This window comes from Macaca fascicularis, chromosome 14 (assembly GCF_037993035.2).
Source record: "Macaca fascicularis isolate 582-1 chromosome 14, T2T-MFA8v1.1".
NCBI lineage: Eukaryota > Metazoa > Chordata > Mammalia > Primates > Cercopithecidae > Macaca > Macaca fascicularis.
The window spans coordinates 110,202,540-110,216,602 of NC_088388.1; the positions used below are offsets into that span (position 1 = coordinate 110,202,540).

The 14,063-nt window shown below is 42.0% G+C and overlaps 1 protein-coding gene across 1 annotated transcript in view; it reads left to right on the plus strand.

Moving 5' to 3' along the window:
- Window positions 1-7,770, plus strand: part of POU2AF2 (POU class 2 homeobox associating factor 2) — a 106,416-nt gene extending 98,646 nt beyond the window's left edge. The window contains exons 4-6 of the mRNA XM_074015746.1: window positions 2,762-2,804; window positions 5,449-5,750; window positions 7,024-7,770. Coding sequence (XP_073871847.1) covers window positions 2,762-2,804; window positions 5,449-5,750; window positions 7,024-7,425 — 747 coding nt within the window. The 3' untranslated portion in view covers window positions 7,426-7,770. The remainder of the gene's footprint in view (window positions 1-2,761; window positions 2,805-5,448; window positions 5,751-7,023) is intronic.
- Window positions 7,771-14,063: the final 6,293 nt, after the last annotated feature.

Consider the following 14,063-nt stretch of genomic DNA (forward strand, 5'->3'; position numbering starts at 1 on the left):
GAAGCCAGCTTTCTGCAAAGCAGAAAGAGGGCCCTCACTGAAAACTACACCATGATCTCAGACTTCCAGTCTCGTGAACTGTGAGAAATAATTAATTGTTGTTTAAGCCACCTATGATGGTATTTTTCATAGGCTTGTCTTCAAATATTTGAAGGGCTGTGTATGCAAAAAGTGTTAAACTTATTCTATAAGGACCAAAGGGATTAGAACTAGGAAAACAATTCTTTCCAGCCAACTTTGTAATTGGTAAAGATTCCTAAAGAAGAAATGGGTTTCCTCAGAAGGTGCTAAGTTCTCTGTCCCTGGATATTAGATGCACCTGGTGTTAGTAATATGGAGAGAATTCAATCATTAAATGAGACTCTATAAAATTTCTTCCAACTCTTGAAAGTCTATAGAATCATTAGAGTCGCTGCAAAAGAACTCAGATTCAACGAACTGGGTGTTGAGGATTCTTAACTTCCATAGAAGCTACACCCTCTCCCCTTACTTTGCTCCAGGACATCTTGGAGCCATTATTTGAATATTTTAAGACTCTACACACCTAGATACTCTTCCTTCAGAGGTCCGCTTAGGCACTGTGTCCTGCAAATGTGTCTCCCACCCCATTCCTAACACCAGTTTAGGTGCCCCCATCACCCCATCTTTCCCTGGCCCTGCCACTTTTCATACTACACCAAATATTCTGTTTTGTCATCAGTCACCCCTGTATTGATTTCTTAGGGCTGCAATAACAAGTTACCACAAATGGGATGACTTACAGCAACAGAAATGTATCATCTCATAGCTCTAGAGGCTAGAAGTCCAAAATCAAGGTGTCAGCAGGACCATGCTCTCTCTGGAGCCTCTGGGGAGAATCCTTCTTGCCTTTTCCTACCTGGCAATTGTGGCTGGTGATCCTCGATGTTCCTTGGCTTGAGGTTGTATTACTCAAACTGCTGCCTTTGTCTTCACATGACATTGTCCCATCTGCATCTGTGTCTTTGTGTGTCCCTCTCCTCTTCCTTTAAGGACATCAGTCACATGAGATTTAGGACACACCCTAATTTAGTATGACCTCTTAATTTAAGTAGTTACATCTTTAATAGCCCTATTAGCAAATACCGTCACATTCACAGGTATCAAGGATTAATATATCAATATATCTTCGGGTGGATCATGCCTGAAATTCCAGCACTTTGGGAGGCCGAAACAGGTAGATCACCTGAGGTCAGGAGTTCAAGACCAGCCCGGCCAACATGGTGAAAACCATCTCTACTAAAAATGCAAAAATTAGCCAGGTGTGGTGGCTCATGCCTGCAATGCCAGATACTAAGAAAACTGAGGCAGGAGAAACACTTGAATCCGGGAGGTGGAGGTTGCAGTGAGCTGAGATCATGCCATGGGTGACAGAGTGAGATTCCATCTCAAAAAAGTATATATACATATCTTTTGGAGAGGGCACATAATTCGACCCACCACGTTCCCCAACCTCCCCTACTCTCTAGCCTGTGGGTTCTTTGAAGATTGTGTCTTCATTCCACATATTTTTCTTAAGTCTATTATGACCTACACCCTGTTCCAGGAACTGAGGGCGCATCCCAGTCAAGGTGCTTACACTTAGTGGAGCTTCCTTCTCCACATGGATTCAGACAGTAAAAGGTGGCCCTTCAGTGCTGAAGCCCAACACTAAGTGCATGTGTGTATGCACATACACACATACAGTAGGCGCCCCTTAGCCATGGTTTCCCTTTCTGAGGTTTCAGCTACTCATGGTTAACTGCAGTCTGAACACACTAAATGCAGACCTCTAGATATAAACAATTCCTAAATCTTAAATGGCACGCCTTTCTCAGTGGTGTGATGAAATTTCATTCAGTCCCACTCCATGCTGCCCAGGACTTGAATCCTACCTTTGTCCAGCCAATCCACACTGTCTACACCACCTGCCCATTAGTGTCTCAGTAGCCAACTCAATGATTGGATCACCTGTCACTGTATGGCAGTGCTTGTGTTCAAGTCACCCTTATTGTATTGCATAATGGCCCTAAAGCACAAGAGTAGCGATGCTGGCAATTTAGATATGCCAAGAAGCCAGAATGTGCTCCCTTTAAATGAAAAGGTAAACGTTCTCAACTTAATAAGGAAAGAAAAACAAATGTATGCTGAGGTCAGACATCGGTATGGTAAGAACAAATCTTCTGTCTATGAAATTGTGAAGAACGAAAAAGAAATTCATGATAGTTTTGCTGTTGCACCTCCAACTGCAAAACTGTGGCCACAGTGCATGATAAATTCTTAGCTAAGATGGAAAAGGCATTGAGTTTGTGGGTGGAGGACATGAACAGAAACGTGTTCCGACTGATGGCAATCAGGTGTGGTACTATCCTCAGTTTTAGGAACCCACTGAGAAGTCTTGGAATATATCCCTCGAGGGTAAGGGGAGGCTACTGCATATGCATATATATAGTCACTTAATATATATTTGATGAGGGAATGTTAACTGGAACAGTAGAAAATGGAGGATAAATTATTCCATTTTATCCAGTCAGTGCTTTCTGGCATGTTTATCAAAATGTAAAAGTGTGGTTTCTCTTTGTCCCTTGTAAAACTTTGTTCTATGGTACTTGAATTCTTATTCTCAGTTGACCTAAGGGTCAACCCAACTCCCCAGATAATATTTCTGAATATCATAAAACCAAGTTTATAAGGGGTAGTCCTAATTTTTATTAAAGTCAAACTTACAACTAAAGAAAACATGTGAATTCTGTTTACCTTCCAGGGCAGCGTCAGCTCCTCTCAGTCTCCATTTGTGCAGATGCCAGGTGAGTACTTCAATTCAATAAGCAATTATTCCCTTTGGAATTTAAATCAAGCATCTGGGCTTCCATTCTTTCATAACGACCTTACAGCACTTCCAAAACTCTGCTCCTTTAAAATAGTTTTGCCTAAAATACAAAATCAGCGAAGAACGGAACTCATTCATTCAGTCATTTCTGAATTTAAAATTCATTTTGTCTTGAAAGCAGCCCTTTGATCCCAAGCTTTTGGGGCAAAGGCAATATAAATTATGCCCTTGATACAGTTTTAAAATGTCTAAAGTTCTGACACCATGATCTGAGAGATGAGGCATCTGCTTTCAAACAGAAAGAGGAAAGCGGCCTGCGAGCAGAGGGAGCCAGGCACTTGGTTCAGCATTTTGAATTCATTTCAATGCCTGTGTCTCATTAAATACTCCTGTGGGGATGTAAAAAGGGAATTCCTAATAATAGTGTTGGACATTCTCATATACACACACACACACAGGCAAAGACAATCTCATCTAGTTCAACTCAGAAGCGGCACAGTCCCTAATAGTTTTATCACCTTCAAAGCTGGAGAAGGGAAAGGAATAAGAGCAATGGAGGATCCCGAATATTTAAATGCCTGTATGTTGTTTCCCAATCATATATACTGCCATTGAAATTTGGTTGCATCTCCTGCCTTCTACAGAAAAAAAAAAAAAAAAACAATTCTATAGCTTCTCTTTATCTAGAAATTATCCTTTCTCTTTGTACAGAGAAAATCCATGCTAAGAGAGCAGATGCTTTTTTCTTTGTGGTTGTTTTGATTTGGAAATTGGGAGTATAGATGAGAGCCTGGAAACCTTGTTTTCATATTCTCAACCTTAACCACTCTCATAAACATAAATTCATTGTATGAAACAGAACCTTATATTAAGGTTCAGTTGCACAGATTTTTTTCCCAGGGAAGTATGCCTTATAATGAAAACCCTAACTGCAGTTTTCAAATACATGAGCAGGTTAGAAGTTATAGAAGGTAAGAGGAAAGTGAAGTGAGTAGAATCGTGCTATAGGTTTTGATGGGGAATTTTGATTTCTTCTTCTGGATGAATAAATTCACATGCCATTCTTGAACACAATGTTATACTACTAGGTTTAAAGAAAATGTATAAGGCATGAGCTCTGCCCCCTTGGGCTTGCAGGTTGGCTGGAAAGATCATTGTGACTCAGGTGAAAGAGGAATGAGCATAATATAAAGTTCCACGTCCTGTGGAATGGGCTGGAATTCTGGGTCTATAGAGTCAGAAGCTCAGAAGTGGTCTGCTGTGGTTGGGGTAAGGTAAGAAAGACAGGCACTTACATCTTTTGCCAAGCTCAGCCTTTTTGTGACCTGTGACCTAACGGTGTTAGTGTTAGCATTAGATCACACCCAAGGCCAGCTGGAACAATTAAACCATAAGTTTTATAGACCTCAAGTCTATGCCCTCAAACATGTTCTGAATGATCATGTGTTTTCTGCTACAACTGAGCTATTGTTGAGCGAACACATCTTTTTCTTTGGAAACCATTTCACTGCTGCGTTTACCTTAAATGAAGCTCTTATCAGTTTCTGTCCCTCCCTCCACCAACGGAAAATTTTATTTATTTATTTTTTTGAGACGGACTCTCGCTCTGTCACCCAGACTGAAGTGCAGTGGTGCCATCCCGGTTCACTGCAACCTCCACCTACCTCCCGGTTCAAGCGACTCTCCTGCCTCAGCCTCCCGAGTAGCCGGGACTCCAGTAGCTGGGATAACAGGCACGGTGGCCCAGCTGATAAGTATTGTTTTTAGTAGAGACACGGTTTCACCATGTTGACCAGGATGGTCTCAATCTCTTGACCTCGTGATCCGCCAGCCTCGGCCTCCCAAAGTGCCATGATTACTGGCGTGAGCCACCGCTCCCGGCCCACCAACAGACACTTCCTGTACCAGGCACTGTCTTCCTAAACTTGCAGGGCCCTGGTGAGTTGAGGGAAGGAATCCGTGAGGCCACAAGAGGGCAGCAAATAACATGAAACTCATCAAAGCCCTGCAACTACAGGCCTCTAAAACTGGCTTCTGTGTAGCCATCTAACCCTTTTAAAGCAAGTCATTTATTGATGTCTGCCAGGTGTGCGACCCAGTGTAAGGTCAATGTGCGAAGAATTAAAGACAGAGTACAGCCTGCCTCTGATTTGAGGTGGGGTTATATGTGTCACCTTATCCAGAGATAGTGATCTCAGATAACAGGCCAGGAGCAGCCTCTTGTTAACAGTTCTATGTATATGGAGAGGTAGCTCCGATGTTGTGAAAAAGATGCTTCCTTGGTTAAAATGTGAATGCCAAGAGACTCTTTTATTTCTCTCTTCCTAGCACAGCCCTGGGGCACCTGGAAGGTACTCAGTAAGTGTGAATGAACGAACAGATACCGTACTGTCTAAAATGAACTCACCCCTAAAGGCGATAATGTTTTCAAACATCAGTTATTTGGGCTAATGCAGGAATATTTCACGCTTTTCAAGACATTTCTCTATTTCCATGTTAGCGCTGGAGTCAGGCACGCGTTAGTAACATCATTTTCCAGGCAGAGACTCAGCTGCAACTGAGGCCGTGACTGCCCTGGGTGGGAGGAACTTTCTGCCCATGTGTTTTTCATTTGGCAACAGGTTCGCCGGTCACGTCAGGTTACTACGGTGTCAGAAGATCTTTCTTATCTGACTCAGACTTCCACAACAGTAAACAGTTTTCAAATGACGTCTACACCTCCAGCGTGGGGAAGCCGTTTCCCTGTGAGTCCTCCGCAGGGCAGAGCCATGCGGCCCTCCTGGAGCCCTATTTCCCCCCGGAGCCCTATGGAGACTACCGGCCTCCGGCGCTGACGCCCAACGCGGGCTCTCTGTTCAGCGCCTCGACCCTGCCGCCGCTCCTGCCGCCGCCCTTCCCCGGAGACCCCACTCACTTCCTGTTTGTGAGTATGCAGAGGCCTCCTGTGAGGGAGTAAAAGAGGGGCGAGGCTCACCCTCTGGCCCAGCTGCTGTGCTTGGCATCCAGGTTGAAGCCAGGTCTGGCACACTCTGGAGACTCCTGAGGCTGCTTTGCAGCTGCCTGGAGACGCCAGGACACCCTCTGAGGGAGCCTTGTTCAAGCATCCCTGTTAGCCATGACAGCCAGGAGGGTCTAAGCAGGGCTTGGAACCGGGAGGAATGTACAGCAGGATTTATATCCATTTTGTTAATGCTCTGCGGATATTGTCTGATGTTCCCCCACCCTGTTAGTGCCAGTCATTATCATTCCTGCAGCCCCTAAGGAAGGAACACTGAAGCTGCATCTCAGACCTGCTAGGCAGTAATGAGATGGCTGCTAATCTCCCAAGGAGGGTACATAGGGCTCCTCTTTCTTTCCAAGTCCCCTGCCTCCCCTTCCCCACATTTTTAGCCTAAAAATCCTTGTTCTCTCTCAATCCTTCCAAACAGTGAGTTCATAAAGATCTGAAGAATGCTAATGCTCATAGAGAATCATAAAGGTTTCTACCACAAAGGAATGAATCTCTAAAGACAGCATTTTAGACAAAAGGGAGAGAATGAGAATTCACATTATTAAGTATATTCTGTGCCAGAAAATGTGATGTGTTCATTCAATACTTGCAACAACTCAGGATATATTTATGAAAGCCCCATTTTACAGATGAGCAATGTTGGGCTCAGAGTCAAGAGGAGCCATGAATGAATCCAAATCTTTCTAGCTCCAAACTTAAGGGATTCCTACCTCTTTCCTCCTGCCTTACTGAGGACAGAGTGGGCTTCTTAGTCCCCTCCAAAGCTCACCATGGAGTTGAAGGTCTACTGCAAGGAGTGGGCCAAGCGCTGACCTTCCCCACTGTATAAAGGGCATTCTAGGACCCAGACTAATGGGAGACCCAAAAAGAATCCAAGCAGCGTGCATTGTACACAGTAAAATGTTGCATGGATGTGCATTTTATTAGTCTCACATTTCACTCATTTAATGTTGTCTTCCGGGAAAAGGAATCTCAATATCTATAGCAAATCTAATTCTAGAGTAGGAAGGGAGGAAAACTTTACTGCTAGTGTCAAAAGCCAGAGAGAAGAGCAGCCTGAGAGCCAGGCTTCAGACAGCAGAGAGAGGGGATGAAGGCTGCCCTGAGGTCACAGTCTGGCAGCACGCAATGTATCATCAGAGTGTCACCTAGAGAATAACCTCTGTGGCCTTTCCATTCTCCTCAGAGGGACTCATGGGAGCAGACGTTGCCTGACGGTCTCAGCCAGCCCGACCCTGTGTCTGCCGATGCCCTGCAGACCTTGCCACCCAGCACGAGTTGCCTCTCCCAGCTTGAGTCTGGGAGCACCGCCCAGCACAGGGGCTCCAGCTGGGGGACCTCCCTGGCTGGGGCTCAGTCCTACTCGCTGCATGCTCTGGAAGATCTGCACCACACTCCGGGGTACCCCACCCCACCTCCTTACCCCTTCACCCCTTTCATGACGGTGTCAAACGACCTACCACCCAAGGTGGGGCCACTCTCCCCAGATGAGGAAGCAGACACCTGTTCCCTCCATGACCCTTCCCCTTGGGCGAAAGAAGATGGGAGCATCGCCTGGGGGTCATATGAATGCCGCAGAGCTTATTGAGGGGGAGGGCCAAAGGACTTCTGGGTTTTTCTTCAACTTGAGGTGTATTCCGAAGATTGTTTTAGGTGTGTCAGCTCATTCAGGACTGGATCTTCAGAATAAGCCACAATGCCGCCCTTTGTTAGTGGACGAGGGCATTTATTTGTAATCTTCTCCACCGTAGCCCCACTGAAATAAAACAGAACGTTAATTAAATGTATCACAGACCATATTCTAGTAAGAGGTCTTTTTGGAACTGTTGTAATCCATTACGTTCTGAATCTTCTGTTATCTTTGAAGTATCATTTTTGGCACTGATTTTTTTTTCCTAAATTACATTAAAAAGTTTATGCAGATCATAAAAAATACCGATTTTCCTGTCAAATGTTTCTTAGTTATAAACTATGTGTATTCTTCAGTAAAAGACACTAGATAGGATATAATATAGATATGAACACATAAAACAAAACTCGTTCTATAGCATGTGACTTGAAAGAGTGAAGTGTTTTATATACATATATTTATGCCTTATTATAGTGATTTGTAAAAGCCCAGTTAAAAAAAAAAAAGGCACAATCTAAAAATATGTTATTGTCCATAAAATAGGATGAGATCAGGAGACTACAGCTTTGTAAATAACAAAGTTATTTTTTGAGTCTATCCTAAAGCCCAGGATGTCCCCAAATTAGTTCAATCCAAAAAAGTCCAAAAATTTTCTTTGATCAATCATGGCCTTAATTAAACCAGACATTGTGTCTCTGATGGAGTAAACCTACAGTTATCAGCATGAATGAGTAAAATAGGCATTCTGTAATCAAATGGAAATTTATGCTTTTTCTTTTTTTATTTTTGAGACAGGGTCTCACTGTCACCCAGACTGGAGTGTAGTGGTGCAATCATGGCTCACTGCAGCCTCAACCTCCTGGGCTCAAGCAATCCTCCTACCTCAGCCTCCCAAGTAGCTGGGACCCAGGTGTATGCCACCATGCCCAGCTAGTGTTTTCATTTTTTACTTTTTTTTTTTTTTTTTTTTTTTTTTTTAGTTTTTGTAGAGACAATGTCTTACTATGTTGCCCAGGCTGGTCTCGAATTCTTGACTTCAATCTATCCACCCACCGTGACCTCCCAAAGTGTTAGGATTACAGGCGTGAGCCACCACAACCAACCAAACTCATACCTTTTAAAGAAAATACAGAAAATAGGACTAAGCTGTTTGCAAGAAACAGACCACAAAACACCAAGAAGCAAAGGGGCTTTGGAGAAGGACATATCGCCACGTGATCACCTTCTCCAAAGAGAAGGACATATCATGCCAATAGCCAATAGCTTGACAAACAGCCAATAGCTTGACAAACAGCACCTCCTATTTGGTGGCTTACTGGTCGGAAATGTACAGCTCTTACTATGTGTCAATGAAGATATTGACATCTGAAGCATGAATCTGTCCACATTTGATTGGTGTGGGTGCCTTTACTAATTGGGTTCCCAGCATAATTCCAGCATGCCTATCTGTGGCCAAGCTCATCATACATGCCGGGTATACACTGACACTTTGCAGATGCATGAGTGGAGGCTCCCGGGTTGTACCTGCACCCTTCTTCCAAGGTTCCTACCACCTGTCTTTCTGCACTTCATTCTCATATCTTTTCCACCCTCTGGTCCCTCCTGATCCAATGCCATTTCTCTCCATCTTCTGGAGGCCAAGGCCTTCATTTTCCCTCTCGTTGCCCAAAGCCCCTGAACACAATGTCCATCACATCCTCTGTGACTGTCCCATACTCTACCTCAGCAAGGTAGAAGCCCAGACATTCCAATCAGGGGATTAATTCACACTTACAAGCAAATAATTTATATTCCTTTTTTTCCAGGCCTTCAGGGTATTTTCTGGTTAAGCAAACACTCTTCTAGTTTATAGAGTGCCACCAGAAATGCTTGGGTAGTGAGCTTTCCTTCACCTCATCCTTTCGGCTCCCTCCAGGCAGAGCATTCTTCAGGGAGCAGATCAAGAGTGAACGCATGCGGCCCTCTACTCCTAGGCAGCACTGCCAGGACCCCTGCCCCACTTCCTTCCCCTCCACCAGCTCCTTTGGGCAGCCTGAACTTTGCTTTGCTTAGTGCTTGCTCTTCATTGAAAGGTGGCAATGTTCACTGTGCAAGAAAGGAACTGTTCTTTCCTAAATCCAGCATGACTGCAACCTCAGTCCTGGTTCCCAATATGGCTGGCAGAACCATCTGTCACTCAGCAGTTACTGATACCTGAAGAGCAGGCCTGTGCATCAGAAAGAAGACATGTGGCCCTCTCTGCAGGTATAGAGGTCTTCACAAGGGCCTCAGAGTCATTTTCCTAGATTGGCGTCATAAAGTTTAAAATAATTTGTCCTCTACTGCTTACCATTAGTTACTGGGTATCAATAACATGGTAATGGATGTGTAAATCATAAATATGGGTCCACATGACTTTAACTTTCATGTGATTTATGACACTGAATATTTTGCTTGTTCATGCGTTCCTTCATCTCCTAACAACTTGAAGATGCACTGGCTCTCAGACAAAGACAGCTCAACAACCAGACCTTGGAACAGAGGGAAATACAGGGAGCATGATGATGTTTACATTCTTCTTAAAACTTCCAATCCCTTTCATAGCATTTGACTAAATTAACTTATAAAAAAGAGACATACCCAGGCCCACGTATGCCTGCTAGTGTCCACTTCAGTTATCTAGTCTAAAAGGGGTCGGGGGAGTAGAGCTGGTGCTAATAATTCCAAATAATAAATGATCTTTAAGAATTCTGCTTAGTTTGACATGTGTCTCTGTATTACATATATTTTAATTTGATTCTGTTTTATTGTTCAAGGAATACTTTGTTAAAAGGTGAAATCAAGCTACAAAATTATGACAGGAAAATTAATTCTATTTCCTTATCCCATCCCATTTTTCTTTCAAGTACTCTGTTTTCTTTCCTTTCGTTCTTTCTTTCTTTCCTTTTTTTTTTTTTTTTTTTTGAGACAGTCTCACTCTGTCACCCAGGCTGGAGGGTGGAGACCAGTGACACAATCTTGGCTCACTGCAACCTCCACCTCCCAGGTTCAAGCGATTCTCCTGCTTCAGCCACCTGAATAGCTGGGATTACAGGCATGTACCACCACACCTGGCTATTTTTTGTATTTTTAGTAGAGATGGGGTTTCGTCATGTTGCTCAGGCTGGTCTGGAACTCCGAGCCCCAAGTGGTCCGCCTATGTTGGCCTCCCAAAGTGCTGGGATTACAGGCGTGAGCCACCACACCCAGCCAATTTTCTACAACATGTGGGGACTAACCGCACCTTTTCATAACAATGCGTCATGCCAACATTCAAAAATAGGTGCATTCTTCCCTCCCTCACCTTCCTTAAACCTGCTCTTCACTGACTTACAACCTTCCCGAGAAAGTCAGAGAAAATTAAAGAGCTCCGGTTCAACACTCCATCTCTTTCAGGTCTTGTAAGGACACAGAATATATTTAAGATTTAAAGTAATCAGAGATGGTATGTCAATTTCAAACCACTAAAGAAAGCTGACTAGATGGTAATGCCAAAAAGAAATCGAGCACAATTTGCCCATGCAAAAGCTGCAATATAGACAATCATGCCATGAACCACACGCAGTATGTAGTTGAAGGCATTTGCATTCCTCTTACAATATTATACAAACCCCAAAAAGGGAGAGAAGAAAACTACATCTTTACCTCATTTATTTAATAAATGATTTCAAGTGATCATTATGACTTGCTATAGCTCGGTTAATAATACAATATCACGGTACTATTGGGGTAGGGGGAAAAGACAGAAGTACTTTAAAAGAAACTGCACAAAGGGAAAATAATTACTAATGCCAATAGTAAAATATACATTGACATACATATATACATATGTATACACATGTGTAAAAGTATTATAGTATCTTTGTGATCAGTTTTTCAATATTTAAATATCTAAATAGTATAGTCATAGGAATAAAACATCAGTTATATTTAAAGTACCAAAATAACGATTGATGTCTGAGGTTTAAGTCACATTACATTATAGTGATTCTACCAACCACACCCAAATTATACTCTTTACTTAAGGCTCCATCATTGGGTTCTGTCTACAGTATCCTCTCTATGCAAAACAATGTTACACTGTTCATCTCACACACCATAGACTCTAGAGAGGTTAAGTGCAAAATCACATACTCTAGACAAAGAGTGGTTCTCCAGCTAAAGAGACTCATGGGGAGGACTAATGAATGGCTCACCTCTGTCCCAGCACCTGGCTCAGGGCCTAGAACATTGTAGACGCTCAGTAAATTTTTTTTAGATTGAACTAAAATTATACCATAAAGATGAATAACTTTCTAGCCCTTAGTTCTATGGGTGACAGCTATCTGAAACCAGTGTCTGAGAGGATTCTCACAATGTTTAGCATCTAACATTAGACATACTCTCTCCAAATTCAGACAGTAGGTGGATATTGGGCTTCAGTGGCAATATATTTAAGATGACTGGTTTAGTATTTTTAGATTTCTTTATGAAGTAAAATTACCGAAACTTTGAAATAGCGCAGAAAAAATGTTGATATATTCATTTACTATATACATGTACTATGATCTGTTGCTAAGAAATCTTATAAATAAGTTATTCAATGTTTGATCATTATCCCTGGTGTGATTAAAACAAGTATGATAAATAAATCAGGAACTAGAATCCTCAAAGGTCAAGCTAAATAAACATTAAAATCTTCTATAGTTATTTGCAAATGATGACATTATATTATATTTGATTTTTGATACGGAAGTATCCTCTGACAAGGTGTGGCAGTTCACGATGCCTGTAATCCCAGCACTTTGGGAGGCCAAGGCAGGAGGTTTGCTCAAGCCCAGGAGGTCAAGGCTGCAGTGAACCATCATTGCACCACTGCACTCCAGCCTGGGAGACAGAGTGAGACCCTGTCTCAAAAAAGAAAAAAAAAAAAAAGAAATATCCTCTAATTATAACCTCTGATAAATTATATATGTGGATTTGCAATATGCAATGTCTTTGTTAGTACAATTTAAAAAAAGAAGAACAGTAAAAAATGTTAGAAGTTCCAAGAGGAAAAAAATGTAGACCAAACATACAATATCTAGGAATTAGCTCTTTTGGATTAGGAAAATTGATAGATGTCCCTGCTAAACTTCTCCCTAAGAAAATATCTTAAGAGGAGTAATCCAAAAGTTTTAATGGTTTTAATAAGTTAATTTAGTCATAAATGAAAGATGACTCAACTGTTTTATTTCTTAAGCTTGATAATATAGTCATAGACTTTCATCATGGTATTCTTTATATGTTTTTGTATGCCTTAAATGTTACACAGTAAAAACATTTTAAGTAATAGAAGAGGAATTCTTCAAGCAGTGTGTGATGGTGTTTTTCTTAGTTAAAGGATGAATTATCAAATGCTTGCTCCCCATGGAAGCCTCTTAAGGAAAAGTTAAAACTTTGAATATGTCTTATGGGAAGAGACTAATGTAGCACAAATCATTAAAAAACCTTCACCTAATAGTCTTTCTGGTCATTGTCATATGGACCAAATGTTCACTCTAGGGCCCAAAAAGCATTTGTTTCCTGCATGTATTCAATCTTCTGGAACTTGGTATTTCCCACAAAGTTCGATAACAGTGTCCTAAAGTCAAGGCGACAAAAGAACTTTGCATTAATAAAGACAATTTTGAGCTGTAGTCAAATTTGGAGGGAATAAACTATCCCTTTTCCTTATACTGAAAGTCTTTTAATATGCATGTGCCTAAGTTGAATAAAATCTCCTACATTGTGGGGGGAACAATGCTCTGCAGTGTCATTTGCATACAAAAGACTGCCAAAATTTCTCAGTCAAAATATTCAGTTTAAAACTTTGAAAAGAAATCTAATCTATTCCCATCACTTTGGGTGCCAACTGGGTATAAGAAGGTCGAGGTCAAATACAGGATTTCTGAGGTCAAAGGCAAGGATGGTCAGAGATCTGAAAAACAGTGATATGTGAAGAGCTAGAGAAACTGAATGAGGAGTCTCAAAAAGAGAAGGCTTGGGGTGGAGATGGGATGGGCATAACTTCTTCAGGCTTAGTACTGGACCTGGTCAGAGTAGCTCATCAGTTTATGGTTGTTGAATGAATGAATGAATGAATGAATGAACCAATTAATGAACTAAACAAACTCACAATAGAAAAGCAGCAGTACAGAAGTAGGAGAAAAGAATAATTGATAGCAGAAATCAAGGCTTACTTATTTTTGTACTCCTGGTACTTGATACTATGCCTAGGACATAGTTGGTGCCCAATTAATACACGATTGGATTATAGCGTAATCACGGACCACTACATGTAAAGCAGTCCAATAGTGGAACAGGCTGCCTCACAAATAGTAAGCTCTCATTTCCTCTACACAGATTCTACTATGGGCCAGGATCTCAGCCAAGCAATGGAGCCAGAGGCTGGACAGACACAAGCAGAGATTTTGGAAAAAGACTCTGAGTCCCTCTCAGCACTTCAAAGATCCCTTCCAACACCCAAACATCAAAACCTTATGTTATATTGCCAAGCGAGGGTGCCTATGAATGCCTGTTGAAACCCCACAACAATTACTTCAGTCATTTATTAAAAC